General features: G+C 55.1%; 1 protein-coding gene across 1 annotated transcript; it reads left to right on the top strand.

The window, feature by feature from the left end:
- Window positions 1–8545: 8545 nt before the first annotated feature.
- Window positions 8546–14830, top strand: RPL3 (ribosomal protein L3). The gene is made up of 10 exons (XM_079139224.1): window positions 8546–8676; window positions 9768–9960; window positions 10415–10583; window positions 11196–11331; window positions 12486–12672; window positions 12947–13107; window positions 13581–13682; window positions 14040–14135; window positions 14461–14580; window positions 14736–14830. The coding sequence occupies exons 1-10, from the start codon at window positions 8674–8676 to the stop codon at window positions 14778–14780; spliced, it is 1212 nt and encodes a 403-aa protein (XP_078995350.1). The 5' UTR covers window positions 8546–8673; the 3' UTR covers window positions 14781–14830.
- The last annotated feature ends 7957 nt before the right edge of the window (window positions 14831–22787 follow it).

Below are 22787 nucleotides of genomic sequence, written 5' to 3'. Positions count from 1 at the left end.
AGGGCCTCTGGCACCGCCACCATCCCACAGGATGCCCAGGCTGGGCAGGCACTGCTCTGGGCCTCAGGGACCCTGGGAACTCAGCAGAGCCCCATTTCTTGTGATGCCTAGATGTTAATGGAGGGTGAAGAGTAGGAAACGGGTGCAGGAGGAGCCCTGGGGAGTCACCAGGCCGTGGGTCAAGGCAGGAGCTTGGCACCTGACTTGAGGAATTTATAAGCCTTTCAAGACTTAGTTTCTTAGATATAAAACAGATCAACAGAACTGTGCTTCCTTCAAAGAGTTGCTTGGATGAGAAAATGAAATAAAGGGTTATTCTGCCTTCAAAAATAACTATTTTTTAAAAATGGCAAGCTAAAGGGCTGGGCCTGCAGCTTAGTGGCAGAGGGCGGGCTTAGCCTGTGTGGGCCCTGGGTTTGATTGATTCCCAGCAACCAGAGAAAAATGTGGCTAGTGTTATTTCCCTAAGAAAACAAATGTCTTGGGCATACAAAATGACCTTCATGCTGGTATGACACTTTAGAAAATGCGTTTTGGAACTTAGGTGCACAGTCGAGGTGCGAGGTGGGGATCAGATCAGCTTCCCGTGGCTGCTGTGACAAACTTCCTGGGATCTGCGGCTTAGAACAGCAGAGAATTTACCCTCTCAGTTCCGGAGGCAGAAGGTCCGATATCAAGTTGTTGCCGGGTCTCCTTCTGCAGGCTCTGACAGTCTATTCCATGCCTCTCTCCCAACTTCTGCTGGCTGCCCGCAGCCCTTCGGCTGCCTTGGCGCAGTCACAGTGCTAACCTATGACCATCCTCATGTGGCTTCTCCTCTCGGCTTTTCCTCCTCTTCGCTCTTTTTTTTGGGGGGATTGAACACAGGGCACTTAACCACTGGGCCACATTCCAAGTCATTTTTATATTTTTATTTGGAGACCGGGTCTCACTAGGTTGCCTACAGCCTCGCTAAGTGGTGGAGGCTGGCTTTGAACCTGCGATTCTCCTGCCTCAGCCTCCTGAGCTGCTGGGATTACAGGCCTGGCTTCACTTTCCTTGTGATGTGAGGGTTAGGGCCCATCCTAATCCAGAATGGACGATCTCAAAATCCTTAGCTCAATTCCACCTGCAAAGATCCTTTTCCCAAATAGTGCCACCCACATCCACAGGTTCTGGGCGGATTTATTCTTTTTTTTTTTTTTTTTTCCCTTTTGGTACTAAGGACTGAACCCAGGGGTGCTCTACCATTGTATTATCCCACCAGCCCACATTTTTTGAGACAGAGTCTTGCTGAGTGGCTGAGGCTGGCCTCAGATTTGCCATCCTCCCACCTCAGCCTCCAGTTGCCCGGGTTGCGGGTATGTGCCACTGTGCCAGCTCTGGTGGCCTTACCTTCAGGGAACACGACTGACCCCTACGTATTTCCCTATTTCTTCACGGAGTGAATGGCTTTCTCCAATCTCACCTGCTAAATAGTCCTGCCCTCCCTGTTGATTTGGGATGTCCTTCTTTTGGGTGCCTAGTGCCCATCTGTGCCCTGCGTCCGGGCTCAGCATTCTGTTCCATTTGTCTGTTATTCCTGCCAGTACCACATTGTTTTCTTCACTGTGATTTTGTAATAGATCTTAAAATCTGGTAGACAAGTCCCCATCTTGACTCTGTTTTCAAAATAGCCCTAATTTTTCAAGGGTCTTGATTTTCTGTACCTATTTGAGTCAGTTTGAGTCCCACCCCACCAGAAAAAAATCCCTTGGGATTTTGGTTGGCATTCTAATGATTATACTGATCCATGTAGGGGCAATTGACTTTTTTTTTTTTTGCCAGCGTGGCTACAAGGGATTGACCTCCGGCGCTTAACCACTAGGCCACATCCCCAGCCCTATTTTGTATTTTATTTAGAGACAGGGTCTCGCTGAGTTGCTTAGGGCCTTGCTTTTGCTGAGGCTGGCTTTGAACTCGTGATCCTCCAGCCTCAGCCTCTGGAGCTGCTGGGATGACAGGTGTGTGCCACACGCCCTGCCCAATTGACATTTTAAAGACGTGAAGCCAGTCCATTTGTGAATTGGTTGTGTCCTTCCATGTATTAGGGGCTTCTTCTCTGTCCTTCAGTATGACCATAAAACGGTTGGCCAGAGAGGCTTCGTGCACTCTTTGGGGCACCTAAAGAGAGAAGAGCACTCCACAGCTTACAAATGGCACATTCTGTACGTCCCCCCCCGCCCTGGAGCCCCATGGCCTGTGCTTTACAGAAAAGGGAGCTGAGGCTGAGAAGGCAAAGGAACCTCCCGAGGACTCGGGACTGACAAGCCGAGACCCGGAGCGCAGCCCAGATGCCGGTGGGCAGGCGGCTTGCATGCCAGGCACCCCTCCTTGCCCCTGGACTGGCAAGGGCAGAAGGCTGCATTGCTCGCTGACAAAGCCAGGCAGGAGGCGCGGTCGAGGCTGGCCCACACCGGATCACTTTATTTTAAGATCTGCACGAAGACCGACGCGGCATAGATATAGAGAAGGACGACGAGGACGCAGGAAGCCTTGACCTGCTGCGCCAGGGCCTGCCGGCACGACCACCTGGAGGCCCTCCGGCTCACCCGGCTGTTCCGGAACCTGGTGCTCAGGGTATGTTGGTAGCCCCCGAAGCCACCCTCCTCCTCCTCCCTCCCTGATGTCTTTGTCCCCATCCGCTACACACAGGCTGATGGAGGCTGAAGGCAGCTTACTCAGGGAGGCTGGGTCGGGCCCAGGGAAGCGCTGGCTGAAAGGGACGTTGGTGGCTGGGAGGCTGGTGGTGACGGCATCCAGGTCTTTGGAGGCTGCCCAGTACAGCCTGGCCGGCTCCAGGAGTCTCAGGCCGCTTCCCCGAATGGCCCGGGCCACCCACCCCGCAGCGGCCCACACCCTGTCCTGGCAGCGGGCCAGCAGGGCCATGGCCAGGGGCTGCAGCACCACTCGCAGCAGCAGCTCCACGGCCTTGCTGTCCTCGTGCTGGGAGTCGAGCAGGCTGCAGAAGCCCCACTGGGCCATGGAGAACCAGGGCCAGGCTGGCCTCCCACGCAGGTGCCGCACCAGGTGCAGTGTTGCCGTGGCAGGCTCTGTGGCCAGCGTGGAGAGCAGCCGCAGGCTCCCAGACCCGGGCGAGGGTCAGGCGTCGCCACAGGGCCCGCTGCACAGGCAGCAGCCCCTCCATGCACAGCCCGTGGACCAGGATGAGGGTGAGCGCCCCCCCCCACCGGCAGGCTGCCGCACCACCAGGAGCAGAGGCCCAGGATGGAGATGGAGACGCAGCGCGAGGCCATGCTGGTCATCTGTGCCTGCAGCGCCGGGAGGGGCACACAGGAGTTTGCCAGGCCCAAGCTGCCCAGGAGCAGGGGCAGAGCGGCCAGATTCTCCTGCCCGTCCAGCCCCCTAGGGCCTCTCCCGGACAGGGGGTGGCAGGGGAGCAGGGGGCGGGCTCTCATAACCTGGAGGCTCTGTGCCCAGGCTCCCGCCCCCGCCGAGTGGGGCTGCACGAAGACCACGAGCCCATATTAACTGACCCTCAGCGCCAAGTGCCCCGCCTGCCAACTGGGCTGAGTGATTTGCAACAATCAGTGACAGCACAGAAGTTGAGGACCTGAGCTCCTGTCCAAGGGAGGGCATTATTGCTTCACGGGGCGAGGCAGCTGCCCGGAGAGTGTTTGGGCACCTGTGTTCCTTTCTCTTCTGACAAATGTCTGTGCGTGCAAGGCTTTGCACCGGGCTGCACGTGCAGTCTGCAGGGGAGGAGGCCACTGAACAGCCGGGCGAGCAGGCTGCCTGCTCAGTCCACTGCAGTCCTTCCAAGCCCTCGGTTCCTGTCCTACAGGGGTCCGGGGAACCCTCTACGGCTGGAGCACACACCTGCGGTTTTACCTGGCAGCAGAGAACCTTCATCCTTCAGGTACTTGAGCAAAACCTGGGACCTTTCCCACTGCTTACCGGAAGTTCCTTTTTGAAAAACAGTATTGACGGAGGATCACAGCAAATACTCCATCCATTCCTTTCCAGACTTTGGGTTTTGCTTTTGAATTAAATTAGCAATCAGCAATTATGCAACTCAAGCTCCTTGTTTTGGCCTCTTATGAACAGCTTGCACAGACTGACGTGTTGCCAGGAAATCTTCCGTCTGTCCTGAGTGTACACAGCCTTTGTGTGATCACTGTGGGTTATTCTGGGGATCATCAGCTGAATTCCACTCTGGCCCCTTTAGGAGGAACCCCCTTGCCCAGGAGAAATATGTAAAGCCTTATTTCAGGCACAGTGGACTCCTTTGGGTGCTGGTTTGTTTTTACATGTGGATGCTGTGAATCATGTTAGTAATATTCACTTTTTGTTTGGCTACGTGGAGGTTCAGAATTGAATGGCAGGGGGACTTACCTCACACAAAAACAGAGATCTTGTATTTTGACAATGTATATTTTGAATGTGATCCTACGTATGGATGGCTCTCTCTCTCTCTTTCTGATTGAATCCAGGGGCACTGTAGCATTAAGCTCACCTCTACCCCTTCTATGTTTTATTTTGAGACAGTCTCACTAAGTTAATGAGCCCTCAGACTTTTCAATCCTCCTGCCTCAGACTCCTGAGTCGCTGGGATCACAGGGATGTGCTACTGCACCCTGTAACTTCTTCTTCCTTCTCTCCCTCCCTCAGTAGCAAGGATGGAACCAGGCCCTGCATGTGCTAGGCAGGCGCTCTACCACTGAGCTACGTCCCCAAACCCCAACAACATTTTTCTGGATGAGTTGCATACATCTTGGTAAGTAGCCTTAAACCTGTTCTTGCAGGGAGAAAGGGTACAGTTAACTTCATAACTGCATCCATACCGACTTATACAAATTACACGCTCCACCCAATATCCCCAAGTGGATATCCTGACTCCCAGCCTCACGCCTCCTCTCCCCAGTACTTGCCATTCACACAACTGCTCTCCAGATCTGGCCGTCCTAAATATCTCCGGGGTGTCATTTTTCTAAAATACAGGGATGCAGGCATGCCCTCAGTGCCTTCCGTCGCCCTTGGCATGAAGTTCAATCCCTTAAGGCTCCAGGCACAGGATCTGAACGCTACCTTCTTCCTCAGCTGGCCTGCCACTGTCCCCTACTCTGACTGCACCAAGTGACAACCAGTCCTTCAGCTTGTCTTTTGACTTCCTCACACACCTTATTCCCAGGGCTGGAAAGCGGCCCTCTCTGCTTGACAAATGAACCTTCTTTGAAGCTCAGTTCCATGTACGACTCTGTGGGCTTTCCAGGTCACCCTCCCCACGTCTTGGCGAGCTACTGACTTTTCGCGCAGGACAGTTCACAGCTCCATCCTGGGCAGACTGGTCCAGGGCAGGGCTTCGGCCTCACGTGGACTTCACCTTCCTGCTGCAGAGCCTGCAAGGCGGAGCAGGCTCAGGACCTATTTGCTGGATGGTGAACCAACGCCTCCTTGGCTAGATGGGGAAACAGGCCAGTGAATAGTCCAGTGAACAGCCGCACAAACTGCGGAGACAGCAGGTCTATGGATGGTGGTGTCTTCTGATTGGAAAGGGAATTTCTTTGAGGTTTGCCCAGGATTTATTTAATTAAATTAATTAATTAGTTAATTTATTTACTAGGGATTAAACCCAGAGGTGCTTTACCACTGAGCTATATCCCCAGCCCTTTTTGATTTTGAGACAGGGTCTCACCAAGTTGCCCAGGCCAGCCTCCAACTTGTGATCCCCCTGCTTCAGCTTCCCAAGGAGCTTGGATTACAGGTGAGTGTTACTCTTCTTAAACATTTTATTTAGCATTCTGCTCTAGAGCTCTGCCGTCAGTGCAGTACATGGCAAATTGCAGACTTTAGTAAGAATTTTCTTCTTGAGTCAATGAATGGCCTAGGACCCCAGAGGTTTTTTGTTTTTTTGTTTGTTACTTTTTGAGACAGGTCTTGCTCCATTGTCTAGGTTGGTCTCCAACTTCTGGACTCAAGTGATCCTTCAGCCTTAGCCTCCCTGGGAGCTGGGACCACAGGCACGTGCCACTGTCCGGATGATGAGGGTGTTATGGGTCCCCAAGTCAGACATTGTGAAAACCCAATGGCAGAGCCAGAGTCTTGGGGTGTACTTCATTAACTGTGTGACTTTTGTCAAGTTATAAATCTCTTGGCCTTAAGCTTAGTTTTATCTGTACAAAGGGGTAACTGCGGTTATAATCCCTTATCTGCAATCTTGAAACAAAACAACAACAACAAAAAAATCAAAAAACTTCTTAGTTTGGCAGCAAAAGCTAAACTGACCTGAAATGATTAGGTGGTACTGTGGGCTGAAATGATTTTTTTTACTAAGCTATCTCCCCAGCCCCCATTCACAGTTTTGCTAACCAAGGTTTCTGTTATTTGTGGAAAATTCCAGAAAAAAATAATTATTAAGATATTTTGGTTGTTTTAGGGCTTGGGATTGAATCCAGAGCCTCACGTATGTTAAAGCACATGCTTTTACCACTGAGGGAAAGCACTAAAAATTCATAAGTTTTAAGTGGTTTTTATTAGTGTACATTACAGTACACACACACACTGTTTTTTGTTTTTTTTTTCCCCATGCTATTTACCCAAATGACAAGACTGGGGATTGACTCCAGGGGCGCTGTACCACTAAACTACACTCCAAACCCTTCTTATTTTTTGAGACAGGATCTAAGTTGTCCAGGTTGGCCTCAAACTTGTGATCCTCCTGAATCAGTGTCCCACAGGACTACAGGTGCTCCCCACCTCGGAGGCAATATTTGTTCTATTTTATTACTTGTTATGGTCGTCAATCTCTTACAATGCTAAACTTATAAACAAAGGTGTGTGTGTATCTCTATATGTATAGATGAGAAACATGGTGTATACAGCATTTAATACCATCTGCAGCTTCAGATGGGAGGGGGATGTCTTGGAATATATTTCCTTCAGATAAGCAGAGACTATGTATTCAGGTTTCCTTGTAGAAATATTAATGCTTCTTTTTAGATAACATAATATACAGTATGTGTGTGCATCTTTCTTTCCTTTTTTAAAAATTTTTTTTATTTTTAGGTACCGGGGATTGAACCTAGGGGCACTGGACTGGCTTTGAACTTGAGATCCTCCTACCTCAGCCTCCTTCAGCTGTTGTGGGGTCCGGTTATCAACGCATAGTGAGACCACCAGAAACTAAAGTAGGAGAAAAGTTTATTTGGGGAAAAGAGAGAAAAAAAAGAAAAGAAAAAGAAAACAAACTGACATGTCAGGACCACTACTCCATATGGGGCAGTCATAGTGAGTGACTTCAGCAAGCTCATTTTTAAAGTGCAAACCATAAAAAAAATCTTGGCAGGCTGATAATAGGGGTCTTTTTCATTTTTTCCAAGGAGTGTAAGCAGCCAGCTCCAGCTTATCTATTTCAGGCTGCACCGGCGGGTGAGCAGGGCGAGCTGGGCAGGGGTAGGGTCAGAATACCCATGTCTGAAACTGGCAGCTTCTGGGGCCTCTGAAGGGATGGGTGGCTTCACAGAAATGGTCACAATGTCTTAACTCATGGCCACATTATTTTATCTTGGGTTACTGTCCTTGTATTTGCTACAGTCAGCACAACTTAATGATTTTATTTGCACCCGTTTTGGTTTGGTCAATCCTAACTAGATATATTTGTTTTATATCAGAGGGTCTCTACCTTTTTCTAAGGGGGTCTCTACTCTTTTCGCATCAGCCTCCCTCGCTGGCATTACAGGCGTGCACCACCGCACCCGGCATCTTATTTCCTTTCTAAACAGTGCTGAATTTTGAAACACACCTGGCTCCAATGACTTCCAGTAAGCGATCGAGGGCCGATCAAGGCTGCCCCTGGGGAAGATGTGAGGGTTAAATGAGAATGGTTTTCAAACAACAGTGGGTGCAAAGGCCATGCGGAGTCAAGAAGCGCGGGAGGAACGGAGGCTGAGAAATGGGAGAAGCCAGGCGTGGCAGGCGGGCGGCGGCCTCGGGAGTTAATGCTCAACGCTGGGGAAGATCCGCGTGCAGGGGCCCAGGTCCAGGCGCAGGCCTGGGACGCGGAACCGGGCGGCTGGGTCCCGGAACGACCCGGGCAGGGTTCGGGGGAGACGTGCCGAAATCCAGAGGTAGTGAACGCGGGTGGGCGACGCGGCAACGGCACTGGGCTGGTGGCCGCAAACCGGGCTTCAGTCTGTCCCCCCAGCTCAGCTCGCGAAAGCGGTGCAGCCAGTTCACCCATCGAGCTGCTGCTCCAGCCACGCTGCAAAAAGGCAACGACGCCGATCTGCGTAGGGCTCAAACTGGCTAGCACGCCTGAAAGAAGCCCACAGTGGGTTTCTTTCGTCCAACTGCAAACGACTACAGCCACTTTTCTCTATCATAAGTTTGGCTGTTGCAGAACGCCGTAGACCAGTCACACTCCCCGCGGTCACTCAGCAGTTCAGCGTCATTTTGAACTCCACCACTCTCCGTAGGGCCTCTAAGTAGTTTTTTTTTTCCCGTTGACGCAGACGTCCTCCTAAACTTACGCAAGGCGTGGGAAAGCGTGCGTGGTAATGGCGCCCCGTACGCTCCTCCGACCCGACGTCCGCCGCGGGCGCGCGCTCGCACGCCGGAAGGGGCGGGGCCAAGAGGCTCTTTATATATCGTGTACTGCGGCCCGGCCGACCTTTACCGGCGGGATCTGGCGGCGTGATGGTAAGATTCGTCATGGCGGCTTCCTTCTTACGTGTGGGATTGGCGTGGCAGAATCCGCGGCGCATCGTCGCCATCTCGGCATGGCGGGTGTCGGGATCTTGTTGGAGGAGGACGGGGGGTACCGCAGGGACCGCAGTCAGGCCTATTTTCGGGAAACTCGCGAGGCCTGTGGAAAAGAGAGCGTGGAACGCCCTGGGATTGCGAGTTTGCCACCGAGAGGCCTCGGGTCTCTGATGTCCTCCTGGCCGGCTCCCGCCCACTTAAGCCATAGGTGGTGCCTGGGCTCCGACCTCGCCATGTTTTGGCGATAATTTATGATAGTCTTCATGAGCTCTTGCCAGGCCAGGAGCGTCTTGAGTGGGAGCACTCGGTGTTTGCTAAACGGGGAACTCCGCGTGCGAAAGGGGAGATTATTGCCAAGGGTTCTTAAGGTCTTTTGAAATTCCTGGTTCACCGTAAAGGCCTCTGGACTTGCCAGAAACCTCAGATGATGAACTTATTGACGGGCGGACAGAATCTGTGTGCTGATTGTCAATGTTCTGATTTGGCTCTGTGAGTTCTTTTGGCCTACTGTGTACCAAGCTGGCTGTCCCACGAGCTGGAGAGTCCTATGGTTCCATTTCTTAGTGCCCAGCTATTGTCCCATGAGTCACCTTGCTGATGAGAATCGTGGTGATTATCTGTTAAATCATTTTTAACACATTGAATGGTTTTTCTTGTAAAAAGTTTCCAATAAACATTCAGAAAGTCATGTGATGTGGGTGATCCTAAAAAATGATCAATAACTTGGGCTTACTGGGTGTCTACATAAGAGTCAGCATTGCCAGCTTGGAGAGCTGGGTCATGTTTGTAATCCCAACCACTCAGGAGGATGACACATGAAGATTGAAAGTTCTAGGCTAGCCTCAGTATCTTAGGGAGGACTGTTTCAAGGTAAAAAATGAAAAGGGCTGGGGATGTGGCTTAGTGGTTAATGTCCTGGGTTCAATCCCCCCCAAAAAATGCATGGCTGAATATAGGTACAGTAGCTGGGAAGCAGTTAAGTGAGAGCTGCCTCTTGGTTTGGGTGCTGACACTTTTTTTTTTCGTAGTCTCACAGGAAGTTCTCTGCTCCCCGACATGGATCCTTGGGCTTCTTGCCCCGGAAGCGCAGCAGCAGGCATCGTGGGAAGGTGAAGAGTTTCCCTAAGGATGACCCTTCTAAGCCTGTCCATCTCACTGCCTTTCTGGGCTACAAGGCCGGCATGACCCACATCGTGCGGGAAGTTGATAGGCCAGGATCCAGTAAGTGTGGTGCTGCATTGTCCACGTTGGGATAGGAATGTGAAGTTTTAGGACTGATAACTCTGAGGGTACCTGTGGAATCACAGAATGTGCTGTGAGGATATTTGGTAAGAGCCACAGTGGAGTATGTACCGACTTGTGATTATTCACTGCCAAGCTGGAGTAGACAGTGCCTTCATTTACACTATTCTGGCTCACACAGCACTGGTTATTGGTACATAGTTTATATTGTCTACTCTGAGCCAAATTTAGATGTTATTACACCCCATTGCACTTGGGACTCTTGTCCAGGCAACAGATTTGTCAGCTAGAGACTGCTTAGGTCTGGAGAGAAATGAAGCCATATTAGAGTCCTGAGTTGGGGGTTTAGTGAAATGTGAACACGTGCAGAGGGAGAAGTGTTGTGTGGTCATCCTTGTCAGCTCACTCTGGTCCTACTTTATGCTTGCTTCAGAGGTGAATAAGAAGGAGGTTGTGGAGGCTGTGACCATAGTGGAGACACCGCCCATGGTGGTTGTAGGCATTGTGGGCTATGTTGAAACCCCTCGAGGCCTCCGAACCTTCAAGACCATCTTTGCTGAGCACATCAGTGATGAGTGCAAAAGGCGCTTCTATAAGAACTGGTAAGAGGGAGATCTGGCAGTTCTGCCATTGGGCTGCAGAGCAGAAGCCCCCTGCACAGAGCCTGAGTTCCAGTGGTTGGGAGCTGCTCTGTCTGCTCCTGAAAGGAGACCTGAAGGCAGACTCAGCAGCACTGGTTCTTGAGTGGAGAGCTGACATCTTATTCTTTGGTCAGCCTAGTGGGCATGGGTGGACTGAGGACCCAATACTCCTTCGGTTGTTTCTGAGTCCAACCAAAAGCCAGGAGAGATGGGCAGGTTGGGTCTATCAGTAGTATTGTCAAGGGCTTCTTGCCCTGGCTTAGGACCCTGATTTCCTCACTGCCCTGAGAATGGCATCCCTTAAGGTAGAGAAAAGGAGCTTTTTGGCACCCTGGAGCAAGAATAGCGTTTTGAATGTTTGTGACTTCCATTAACCTGTGGACCTCTGCTTAGCTCCGCTCGGCTCTGCCCGATGAGCTTCATCCAGGCTCCGCTTGCCGGTGGAAAAGGCTCCTTAGAAGCCGGCAATGAGCCCCATCCCCTGGTGGTGCCAGTGTGCCTTCCGCTCGCCCCTGAAAAGGGTGATGAAGGTCTGCACCCGGCCCCCTCCCCAACTCTGCTCTGCTCCTGAAGGCATAAATCTAAGAAGAAGGCCTTCACCAAATACTGCAAGAAGTGGCAGGATGACATGGGCAAGAAGCAACTGGAGAAGGACTTCAATAGCATGAAGAAGTACTGCCAGGTCATTCGCATTATCGCCCATACCCAGGTAAGCACCTGCACTGTGCCATGTGGCATCTTGGAGGTGACATGCAGGATCATGTGAGGCTTTTTATTTTTTGTGGTGCTGGGGATTGAACCCCAGGGCCTCCTGCGTGGTGGGCAAGCAGGTGTGACTAACCTTCCAGAAAAAAAGTGCTGCTCTTCATTCATCTTCTTTTCAGTCTCAGCTCACAGGGATGTTGTACCGACTCAGGTTGTATGAGACTTGTTCCTCAAGGAGATGGGTCAGCTAGTTAGTAAGTTTGAGCATTACTTGAATTTGCCCCCATGTCTGGATTCACTCAAGGACATTCTGTACCCTCTGGAGGGTCCCCACATGGGAAAGTTTCTCTCCAGCAGAGGGCACTGTGTCCTCACTAGCTGTTCGAAGGAAACCATACCTCATTTCAGGAAAATCCCTTTCACTTGGGTTGAGCCAGCTGGATAAGTTGGTTGTGAAATGTCTAACTGAAGGTGGTCACGTGCTGAGGTGCTAGATGGCTTTTGTCTCGAACTAGGCTTGATGTGAGCTGAGGTGTCTGGTACTGTCCTGTCTGTACATCTCTGGCCTCAGGGCCTCAGTGTAGCCCTGCAAGGTTAGGGATCACTAGATGCATGGCTAAATGGATGGACAAGAGAGACAGGTTCCCCCACCTCCCTGGACAGGGATTGGACCCAGAGGGACTCTTCCACTGAGCCAAATCTCAAGATGGGATTTTGTTTTTTTAGAAAAGGGGTCTTGGCTAAGTTCCTCAAGCTGACCTTAAGCTTGCTTGTGATTCTGCCTTACTTCCTTGGGTAGCTGGGATTACAGGCATGGGAAACTGAGCCTGGATAGGGACCAGCATAAGTGCAGATCCAGGATATTGCTCAGCAACACTTAGTTGAAAGCTTGTGCTTGAGTGCATTTTTTCCAATTTTTAACAGTTTGTGTGGGTTTTTGGGGTTCTTTTGGCACTGGGGATGGAACCCAGGTGCTCTGGTACAGAACCACACCCTGTGTGTGCTCTTGACCTTGCTGTCCTGTTCAAATCACACTTGCTAGTAGGTCAAGGGTAGAGTGACGGCTAAAAGTGATGGGGCCAGGGCTGTCTCAGCCTCATTTCTCCACTACCAGAGGGACTTGAGGGCAGAGTTAAGCTGTGTCCTCATCTTTCCTAGATGCGGCTGCTTCCTCTGCGCCAGAAGAAAGCCCACCTGATGGAGATTCAGGTGAATGGAGGCACCGTGGCTGAGAAACTGGACTGGGCCCGGGAGAGGCTGGAGCAGCAGGTCCCTGTGAACCAGGTGTTCGGGCAGGACGAGATGATTGATGTCATTGGTGTGACCAAGGGGAAAGGCTACAAAGGTGAGCTTCCTGTGGCTCACGTTGCTGGGTTGAGCCTGGGGTGAGGGCAGTTCCAGCTGTTCTGTGATGAGGCCTGGAATGTGCGCTGGGTACGGCGCCCGAGTCAGACTGAGGAACCATTCCCTGTTGCCTTCCTTCTGAGAACAGCCCTGTGGTCAGCGAAGGCTGGAGTTCGGGGATGTCCTGGCACAGTTGGATTTCAGTTGGGCACTCTGTAGGAGAGGCCCAGAGTGAGTGCCAGGCCGCTGGTATAGCAGTGCCTTATTCTCTCCAGGGGTCACCAGTCGCTGGCATACCAAGAAGCTGCCGCGCAAGACCCACAGAGGGCTGCGCAAGGTTGCCTGTATCGGGGCCTGGCATCCTGCCCGTGTGGCTTTCTCTGTGGCACGGGCTGGGCAGAAAGGCTACCATCACCGCACTGAGATCAACAAGAAGGTGAGAAGCCCTGAGGGTGGCTCCCACAGATGGGAAAGATGATCCCACAGATGGGAATGTTGTGCTGATTGTGGCATTTGAGTGTCAGTGGGCCTCAGATCCTCACGTGGTGGGCACGGCTCTGGGTTTCGGCTGTGATGGTATTTGTAAGGTGCTGTCACATGGTTCCAGGAAGGGATGCCATGCCCATTTATTTATAGGCCCACCCTTTGCAGCCTGCCACTGGCATGTGGAGACTGAATCCAGGGGTACTGAGACAGGGTTTCACCAAGTTCTATATTTTAATTACTTTTATGTGGTGCTGAGGATTAAACCCAGTGCCTCCATGTGTTCCGCAAGCCCTCTGCCCCGAGCTGCGCCCCAGCCCTGCTGCTTTCCTTTCGACTCTGTCCTGTTGGGGTGGGGCTGGCTCTCCTCCCCCAGGCTCTCAGCTGGTATCTCCCAGGTGCTGACAACTCACGTGTTTCTCTCAGATCTACAAGATTGGTCAGGGCTACCTCATCAAGGATGGCAAACTAATCAAGAACAACGCCTCCACTGACTATGACCTGTCCGACAAGAGCATCAACCCTCTGGTGAGACCTGGGACTGATGCAGGCCTGTGGTAGAGGCCCCATGCCCCATGACCCTGTCCAGGCCTTTGCTGTGGGGCGCAAGGCCTGCTCTCTGGTTTGTGGTGTGGGTGCAGCGGTTCATTGGCCCCTTCATGGCACCTGGTTGTGTTTTGTAGGTGGTGTATCTTAGGCTCTCTAGTAGGGGTTCGGGCCCAGCTGTTCTGTGATGAGGCCTGGAATGTGCGCTGGACGCAGCGCCGAGTCAGACTGCGGAACCATTCCCTGTTGCCTGCCTTCTGAGAACAGCCCTGCGGTCACGTGCAGGGCAGTTGCCTCCATGCTTAACCTGCTGACCCTGTGGTCTTGTTTTCTTCCCAGGGTGGCTTTGTCCACTATGGTGAAGTGACCAATGACTTCGTCATGCTGAAAGGTTGTGTGGTGGGGACCAAGAAGCGAGTGCTCACCCTCCGCAAGGTGAGACTGGGTGACCTCCAGCATTCTATCAGGATCCCCCCTGTGGAGGATCACAGGCCCTCAGGTGGGGCTGAGCCTGGCGGGAGGGTTGAGGAGGGGGAGGCTAGTTGGGCTGTTTGGTCACACGAGTAATCCTGCTCAGGGTCCTCATGCTCATCCGCCTGGTGGGACAGGTTCAGAGCTTGAGCCAGTAGGTGGCGCTGTGTGGGCTCTTGGCCTCAGGAGGTGGTGCTTGGTTTCTCAGATGGGGCACTGTGAACTAAGATGTGCTAGGGAAAGCCTGGCTGTTCAGTGAATCACAACTAACTGCTCCTCCCGGCCACAGTCCTTGCTGGTACAGACCAAACGGCGCGCTCTGGAGAAGATTGACCTTAAGTTCATTGACACCACCTCTAAGTTTGGCCATGGCCGCTTCCAGACTATGGAGGAGAAGAAAGCATTCATGGTGAGCCCTTTTGCCTGCCACCTCTACTGGGTTAGGGGCTCTGGCAGCCCACCTTGGGTGTTCCCCTCCTGCCTGTGGGGGCAACAAACCTGTCCCCCTGGGGCATGCTCACTGCTGCTGCCCCTGCTTCATCTCTGACCTCACTGTCTCCACAGGGACCACTTAAGAAAGACCGCATTGCCAAGGAAGAAGGTGCGTGATGTCTGGAGCGTGAGCAGCTGTCTGCAGCAAATAAAAACTTTCTCAGTGACATTGGCCTCTGGTTTTTCCTTCAGGGCAGTAGCCGGGACTGGGAGACAGAGGTCTGTGCACAGGAGCCTCTGCTTAGCTCTCTGACCTATGCACCTGGCCCGGCTCTGAAGCAGACAGTGTGAGGGGAGCTAAGGCCACACCTGGGCTGCTCCTGACCTGCCAAAGCCAACCTGGGAGAGTGCATTGTGTTGATGTGTTTGTCACCAGGGTGAGGTGCCTATAGAAGCCTGTTCTGTTTGCACAGCTTGGGTGACGCCAGGGCTTTGCAGAGGGAAGAAGCACTTGGTGTTCTGGTGCCTTCAACAGACTCTGGGTCCATGGAGTGCTCAGGGATTCAGCCTAATCCCCACAGGGTGCCTCCCAGTTGGGACTTGCTCAGGTTCTTTGTGATGTGCAGTGGGCGGGGGTGATGTCACACAGGAGTTCATAGCTTCTGGAGGAATTAGGGGTACCCTGACATTTGCTTACCTGGCATCCAGGTCCTTCAAAAGTGACCATTTTGGGCCGAGGCCTTTCCCTCTGGGACAGGCCCTGCTGTTAGAGCTGGTGCCACCTGCTCCCTTGCAGGAACTAGGAGTGCTCGCCCCAGTCATGAGCCATTCTGCTAACAGCAGGGATTCCTGCTGTCAAGCGCAGTGCAGCCCTACCTACTTGGGTTCTGGTAGCTCTCGATAAATGGGTTGCCTAAGTGCTCAGACCTACTGTGGCCGCCAGGGGGTGGGAGTGCAGCACTGGTCAGGACAGCCCCTCTGCCTTGCCCTTGGGCTTTGCACAGCAAAGGGTGCTGGACTGAGTGAGGCGAGAGACCTGGTCCAGGGACTGGGCCTTTCCTCAAGCCTCTGGTTGGTCTTCCTGGCTGTCAGGCCTGCTGGGGCAGCTGCAGGAGCCCTACCTCAACCCTCCACCCGGCCTGTGGGCCTTCACCCAGCTGGGGGAGGCAAAGGCTTCTCAGGTCTGAGGTGCGCTGCCTACATGCCTGCAGGCCACAAGCGGAAGCTGACAGCCCCAAGTTACCTGTACAAGTGACAAGGTGCCCTTGCCAGGTGCAACCTGATCGACAGGGCAGGGCCCTTATGTTGACCCTCCCTACCTCAACTCTTGTCCCTGCCTGGGGGGTGGCCTCAGTCACATTCCACAGCAGTTGAAGCTTAGGCCTCAAGTCCCAGCTTTCGATTTCAAGGCTTTTTCTGGAAGGCAGGCCTGCCAGGGTGGTTCCTGGGAAGGAACTCAGGTCTGCCACCCCAGTGGGGGCTGTGAAGGCCAAGCGTGGGGCACCGGCCTGCGCGGCAGGGCTGTATGTTTTTATGATGAGGTCTGTGTGGGCGGCAGGGAGACCTCGCCTGGGGAAGGATCCCACTTCACAGTGCAGGAGAAGCCACGGGACTTCCGGGCGACTTCCCTCCAGGGGCCTGTGTTCCAGTAAGGGCCGGCAGACATACCGCCCCTCACTTAGTGCTAAGCTGGGACCTGGAGGAGGGTCCAGCCCGCCAAGTGCTGCAGGGACAACACCCCAGGCAGAGCCTGTAGCTTCAAGGCCCTGGGGCAGAACGAGGCCTCCTCCCACCGACAGCTCCAGAAGGAGGCGCTCCAGGCGGGGGACCCAGCCCACCGCTGCAGGAGCCCCGGCCCGCTGACAGCCTGCCCGTGAAGGGTGAATGCCGGAGGGCCGTGCTGGGCGGTTCCACAGAGGTCCCTGGGACTAGCGTGGTCCTGTGGAGGGTGCAATGGCGGGTCCCTGGTTCCCGTGCCATGCGCCTCCCAGGGCCCGTGGTGTGCACTTCCTGTCGCCAGGACTCCCAGACCCGCCTCTGGCATCTGTGGTGATGGAACATGGAGTCTCATTCCAATCCTCCTGAAAAAAGAAACCTGCTGGGAATTCCTGAGCAAGTGGGAACAGGGAGGTGGTGGCAGAGCCGCCATTGCCTTAAAAGGTGCGACAGAGCCAGTCTGCAGAGCTCACGGGGATGGCCTGGGGCAGAGCCGAGGCCAGCTGGCTGCCGCCAGGTGCTCGTAGCCCTACCCCTGGCGAGGTCTTGGCAGGGCAGGTGGGGCCCTCACCCTGCCCCAGCGCTCTGCGGGCCCTGCCTCCGTCCCCCAGGCGATGCCCCCCAGCTGCCTACCCACCCTGTACCACGGCCCCTTCCTGGGTGCAGCCTCTGGTTGTCTTCCAGGAGCCCAGACAGCTTTCCCTTCCATTCCAGGAGCCCAGGTTAGACCATGGAGTAGGGGAGGCAGGGAGGGAGGACCCATGGGCTCCTCAGACTGCAGTGGGGAGGAAGCATCCAGAACCTTCCAGGGCCCAGCCTCGCACTGACCTTGCGGCTCTGGGAGAGAGGTGGTCCCTGCTGTGACTCACTGGTTCCACACCAGGCACCGAGCTCGCGTGCACCGGGATCTCAGGACGTTCCTCAAGGCACGTTCTGCCCCCACTCCAGCCTGCCGCTCAGAAACCGAGGCTGAAAAGTGAGTGAGTCCCCCCGGGGGCAGTATCTAACTGCCAGGGGGCTTGAACCAGGCAGGCCCGACCCCCACCCTGTGCCACGGGGGATGTAAGGCATATTTTGACTCATTTATGAGCACCTACTGTGCGCCACGCCTTGTGCTAGACTCAGTTGCCTGATTAATCCCCACAGCCAGCAATCCCACTTCACAGATGGAGCAAGGCCCTGGCTGGTCCCGAGCCTTCTGAGATGCCCCGTAGGACACACGTGCCAGCACCGTAGATGCTCGTTCTTCCTGAATGAGCCCAAAAGTACACATGGAGGGAACTGAGGCAGAGAGATGAAGCACGGTTCCCTCAGGGCAGACTCTCAGGGGAGGGGAGGCCAGGATTCGAACTCAGGCTGCTCGAGGGCCGCACCGCAGCCCTCACTGGAGAGCCCGGGCCGTCTCTGCAGCACCCCTGTTCCCTGCTGTCTCAGTCACCTTATGGCGCCCTGCTCTCTTCACAAATGGGGTGCCAGGCTGCTTCCCTGATTCCGCCCACTGGCAGGTGGGGTGGGGGTCCAGGGCCACAGCCAGCCCCTTCTTGGCCCTGAGTGCCACAGGGGCCTCAGGTCGTGGGCTTCACGGGACTGTGGAGAAGAGCCCCCTCGGCCAGGCGGAGGAAAGGGCTCTGAGCGAAGGCGCTAAAGACAGCTGGCTCGCCCACTTCCCCATCCTGCTGGCCTGCACCTCGGGGCCAGTGCCCTGCAGCAGGCCTCCACCCGGACGTCCGCACCCAGCCAGGCCACAGAGCCTGGACACAAGCCTGGGGCATAACCAGGGTCCCGGGTGGCGTTCACGATGATGGCCGCCATTGCTGAGGCTTTGCTGCACCCCCGGCTGGGGCCAGGCATGGTGCCTCACCCCATGGGCCCCCCCCCACGGCCCCTGTGAGTCCCACGAAGACGCCACACCTCCCTCCTCCATGAGCGAAGCCATTGCCCCATGCCTGTGGCAGAAGGGCACACACCATAAACCAGGACCTCTCTTCCAGAGAGGTGGTTGTTAGACATTTACTAGCACAGCACTGGCCTCACCTTAGCCACTGGGTCCCCAGGGGCCCAACCCCACTGGAAGCTGCACAGACGCCAGTGAATGCCACCATCATCCCCGGAGACCCGTGTTCTGGGGCACAGAGCAGGTTTGGACAGGCAGGCTGGGGACGTGGAGGTGCAGACCCGTGGCCCGACCCTGCCCTCTAAGCACCTGATGTACGCCCCTCCTCAAAGGCAGGGCCCTCCCTGGCTCCGAGGCCTTCCTGGGCTCCACTGCACATTCAGTTGCTCACGTCAGCCACGTTTATCAAGCACCTACTACGTGGCAGAATTAAGGCACCCCACAACTTGGCCCCCGTCTGCCTCGCTGCTCATCCCAGGCTGCTGTGCCTCAGCCGCATGGACTGTGCCTCAGTCTCCGTCTACAGTCCTGGCACGTGGGGTGGGAAAGAGCTGGCCAGGGCCAGACCTGGTTCAGTTTCTTCCTAGCAGCACGATACTGCTCCCGGGGCTGTTGTGATTAATTAATGGATTCAATTATTTTTTTGCCATGCTGGGACTCAAACCCAGGGCCATGGTGGAGATTAAATGATGGATAGATTGAGCATCCCTCATCCAAAGTGCTTGGACCCAGAAGTGTTTCAGATTTTGGAGTTTTTCAGATTTTGGAATATTTGCATAGATTAGCAACCAGTAAGTTTGAGCATCCCTAATCCAAAACTGTAAAGTGCCCGAATTGGGAGGTTGAGGCAGGAGGATTAAAAGTTGGAGGCCAGCCTTGGCAACTTAGCGGCCCTGTCTCAAAATTAAAATAAATAAATAAATAAAAAGGGCTGTTGCTGTAGCTCAGTGGTAAAGCACCCCAGGGTTCAATCCCCAGTACTAAAAAAAAAAAAAAAAAAAGAAAGAAAGAAAGAAGAAGAAAAAGAAAAATCAGGAGCTTTCACATCAAATTCAAATTTCTATTTTCCCTTGAAATGGAACAATGGCATTATCAGCCTGGAGTTGTGATCTGCTGTCCCCTCACCTGTGCACCTGCCCCTGGCCTGCGGGTCTCAAAGTGCTACGGCCCCAGAGGCCAGCAGGGCCCAGCACAAAGTAGGTGCTCAGTGAGGGACTGCAGGAAGCGAGGCAGGAGAGGGGTGAGTGAGGGGCCTTCTGGTGTCCTGGGAGCCCTGCCCAGTGAGCTCGTGTTGCACGGGCTTTGGATTCAGGAGTCGACAGGCGTTGTGTCCATCTTTGAAAGCCTGATCAATAGCGCCATCCTGGGGAGGATCGGGAAGTTCCCTGATGCCCGAGGTGATCAAGGACAGCGTGGCCTCCTGGGCCTGGGAGCCCCATTCAGCAGCGCAAACCAAGGAGCTGGAGCTTCTTGTGCCCCACAGGAAGGACGAAGGACCCCCTGAGCAAAAGAGCGAGTTGCAGGGAGAAGTCCGGGACGGGGCGATACCTCCCGCGTCCTTGGTATGTGGGAAATATTTGATAATCCCCTCCAGACATCCCAGAGGAAAGCTGGATGTGACGGGTCCGCCTGTGGTCCCAGTTACCAGGGAGGCTGAGGCAGGAGGACCACCTGAGCCCAGGAATTGAAGGCCAGCCTGAACAACAGAGGGATGCCCTGTCTCAAGATAAAAAATTAAAAAGAGAAAATACACAAATGGTGAATCTGATGGCTGGGGCGTGGTGGAGTGAGCAGGCTGCATGTCGGGCGGCCCGGCCCCGTGCCAGCTCCTCTGGGAACGCAGGGTGAGGCCAACCTGGGCCTCGCTTCCTCCTCTGCAGCATGAGGTCTTGGGGAAGGCTGAGTCACGTGACTTCTCCCCGTCCTTTCAGCTCTGAGGCTGGACTCGAAGGCCAGAGGCCAGTGCCGAGTGAAGAGATTGGAGAGATTCACAGTTGTGGCAGTCAGGGAGGGCTTCCTGAAAGAGGGAGGCTCATGCGGAGCTGTGAAGGCTGAGCGACACCTCACCCGGCACTAATCTTACCAGCAACGGATGGTTCTAGAAGGGCAGGAAAGTCACAATTCCAAGGAATGTTTGTAAGAGGCAGGCTTGTGGCTGGGAGCAAGCAGGGGAGGGATCTGGAGCGGGGCTTCTCCGCCAGGATTGGGGAGAGGGGTGGGAAGGCCCGTCTCTGGCTTGTTCCGCTGCTCCTGGCTCTGGCCCTGCTCCTCACCTGGGGGTTGGCAGGAGGAAGAAACCTGGGAGGGAAGGAGGAGGCCAGTGCCTCAGAGCCTCCGCGCAGGCTGTTCCCCTGCCTCGAGCGCCTTTCCCCCTTTTCTGGAATGGGCTTACCTACCCCGGCTGGCCCTTCTGGTTTCGAAGTCACCTCCTCTTGGAAGCCTCTCCAGACTGCCGCCTGTGCCAGGGTCCTCGGATGTTGCCTTTCGCCCCCCGGCCTTCCCATGACTGTCCCCCCTGTGGCTGCTTTCTCTGCTTTCACCGCTATGTCCATCTTTCTGGTCACATGGCGACTTGCTTGAGCCAGGGCGGCATCTATCCTGCTCCTCTGGGTCCCCTAGGACAGTGCTAAGCCCAGGGTCACCGTTCAAGACAGTGATACATGCCTGCAATCCCAGAGGCTCAGGAGGCTGAGGCAGGAGGATCTCAAGTTTGAGGCCAGCCTCAGCAACTCAGTGAGGCCCTAAGCAACCCAGTGAGGCCCTGTCTCAAAATAAAAATTAAAAAGTGCTGGGGGTATAGCTCAGTGGGTAGAGTGCTTGCCTCACATGCACAAGGCCCTGGGTTCAATCCCCAGCACCATTTGAAAATAAAGAAAAAAATAAAAAGGGCTGGGGATACGGCTCAGAGGTCGAGCATCCCTGGCTCTGACCCCAGTACCACAGGAAAAGAAGATCTTGTTGAAAGACCGATCAACTGCAGGCATGAATGAGTGGGCGCTGTATTTGCCCTTGGTGACCCGATGACCTTGGCAGTGGGGCTGTGGTGCAGCTGTAGTGATCTCCTGGCTGGTTCCCCCACCTCTGCTCCAGACCCCTGTGTATTCCCCACCCAGCAGCCAGAACCCAGGCCAAAGCCAGGTGCAGTGGTGTGTGCCTGTCATCCCAGCTGCTGGGGAGACGGGTGACCTCAAGTTCCAGGCCAGCCTGGGCAATTTGGCAAGACAAAACAGAAAATAAGAAAGGGCCATGAGCAGCTGGGCGGTGGGGCACTTGCCTGGCATGTCCCAGACCTGGCCATGCCCCGCACTGCGGAGAACAAGAACCCAAGATGAATCGAATCCCTCCTTTGCTCCCAGCCCCCCACAGCACCTGGGTGCGGAGTAAGCGCTGGAGTCCGCACCTGGCCCTGCCGCCTCCTGGTCTCAGCCCTCAGCCACAGCCAATCCGGCCTCCTCCCTGTCGCTCTAACAAGGCAGCTTGGCTCCACCTCAGGGCCTTTGCACTGGTGCTGCTTGCTTCCTGGTCTGCTGTGCCCTAGACTCGACAGCCCCACCCGCCCTGTCCCACTGCCCCTCTCCCCGTGCCACGCCACCGCCTGCTCCCAGCAGGGGAGGGCAGGACCCTTTCTTTTGGCTGCTGTCCTCCAGGTTCCCAAGAAGCGGGGGTGAGAAGGATGTGGCGGAGCGCGTGCGAGCGGGCAGAGGGCCACTTCCTCAGGGCCAGTTGAAAAAGCTGAAGTGAAACAGGCTCTGGCCGAGGTTCCCTGCAGCCCAGGCCCAGGCCCTGTCCGGTCGGGGGAGCACGTGTGAGCATGTGTGGGTGGCCAGCTGGCTAGGCGGGTTGGCTAGGTGGTCTCCGGCCTGGCGGTCAGTCCGGCTGCCAGCCGTCCTGGGGCTCCACAGTGCTGGGGACCCTCTGTCCTTCCCCTGTGGGTGGACGGCCGGAAGCCACGGTGGGTGGGCTCTGGGTCTCGGCTTTCAGGGTCCCCGTCCCTGCTGTGCCACCCACCACGTGGCCTGAGGAGGCCATTTAACCACACTGGACTTCGGTCTCAGCTCCAGAACCTGGGAACAAGGCGGGAGCTCACTTCCAGGTGCTGTGGCCCCGCCACCCTGAACGGAGGCACAGAGGCCCTGGGTCCATCTCCACAGCCCAGGATGCGGCCGAGGAAGCGGGTGCCCAGTGCAGGGGGCCTCCCCAGGCCGGTGGCTCAGGAGGCAGGAGACCTGGCCCGCTGAGAGGGCACAGGGAAAGGGTGGCAGGCCAGGGGCAGAGGACAGAGCCCCCGGGTGGGGAAGGCTGGGGCTGTGGGATTGAGGCCCGTGCCTGGCGGGAGGTCAGCGCGGAGCTGCGGTGTCTCCCAGGCTCTGTCTGGGCAGTGGGGAGCCATGGCGGCGTTTGAGCAGGACACCAGCACCACTAGGGCCGACGCTTCATACAACACGCCCAGAACCCAAGGCCAGAGCAGCTAGAGCAGCGGAGAGGTGAGGGGTGAAGGCTGACAGCCAGGGCGGAGCCCGCTGTGGAACCCGAGGGTGTCCTGGAGGCGGGGGCCTGAAGCCGGCCTCAGGGGA

Source organism: Sciurus vulgaris, assembly GCF_902686455.1.
Source record: "Sciurus vulgaris genome assembly, chromosome: 5".
NCBI classification, from domain to species: Eukaryota; Metazoa; Chordata; class Mammalia; order Rodentia; family Sciuridae; genus Sciurus; species Sciurus vulgaris.
Note: the sequence above shows the minus strand (reverse complement) of the source record. Positions and strands in the feature narration are given on the sequence as shown.

Excerpts from the sequence above, each read along its gene's own strand:
- RPL3 (XM_079139224.1), top strand. Across the intron at positions 12,673-12,946 it reads CAAGGGGAAAGGCTACAAAG|GGGTCACCAGTCGCTGGCAT; the intron begins GTGAGCTTCCTG and ends TATTCTCTCCAG. Across the intron at positions 14,136-14,460 it reads GAGTGCTCACCCTCCGCAAG|TCCTTGCTGGTACAGACCAA; the intron begins GTGAGACTGGGT and ends TCCCGGCCACAG.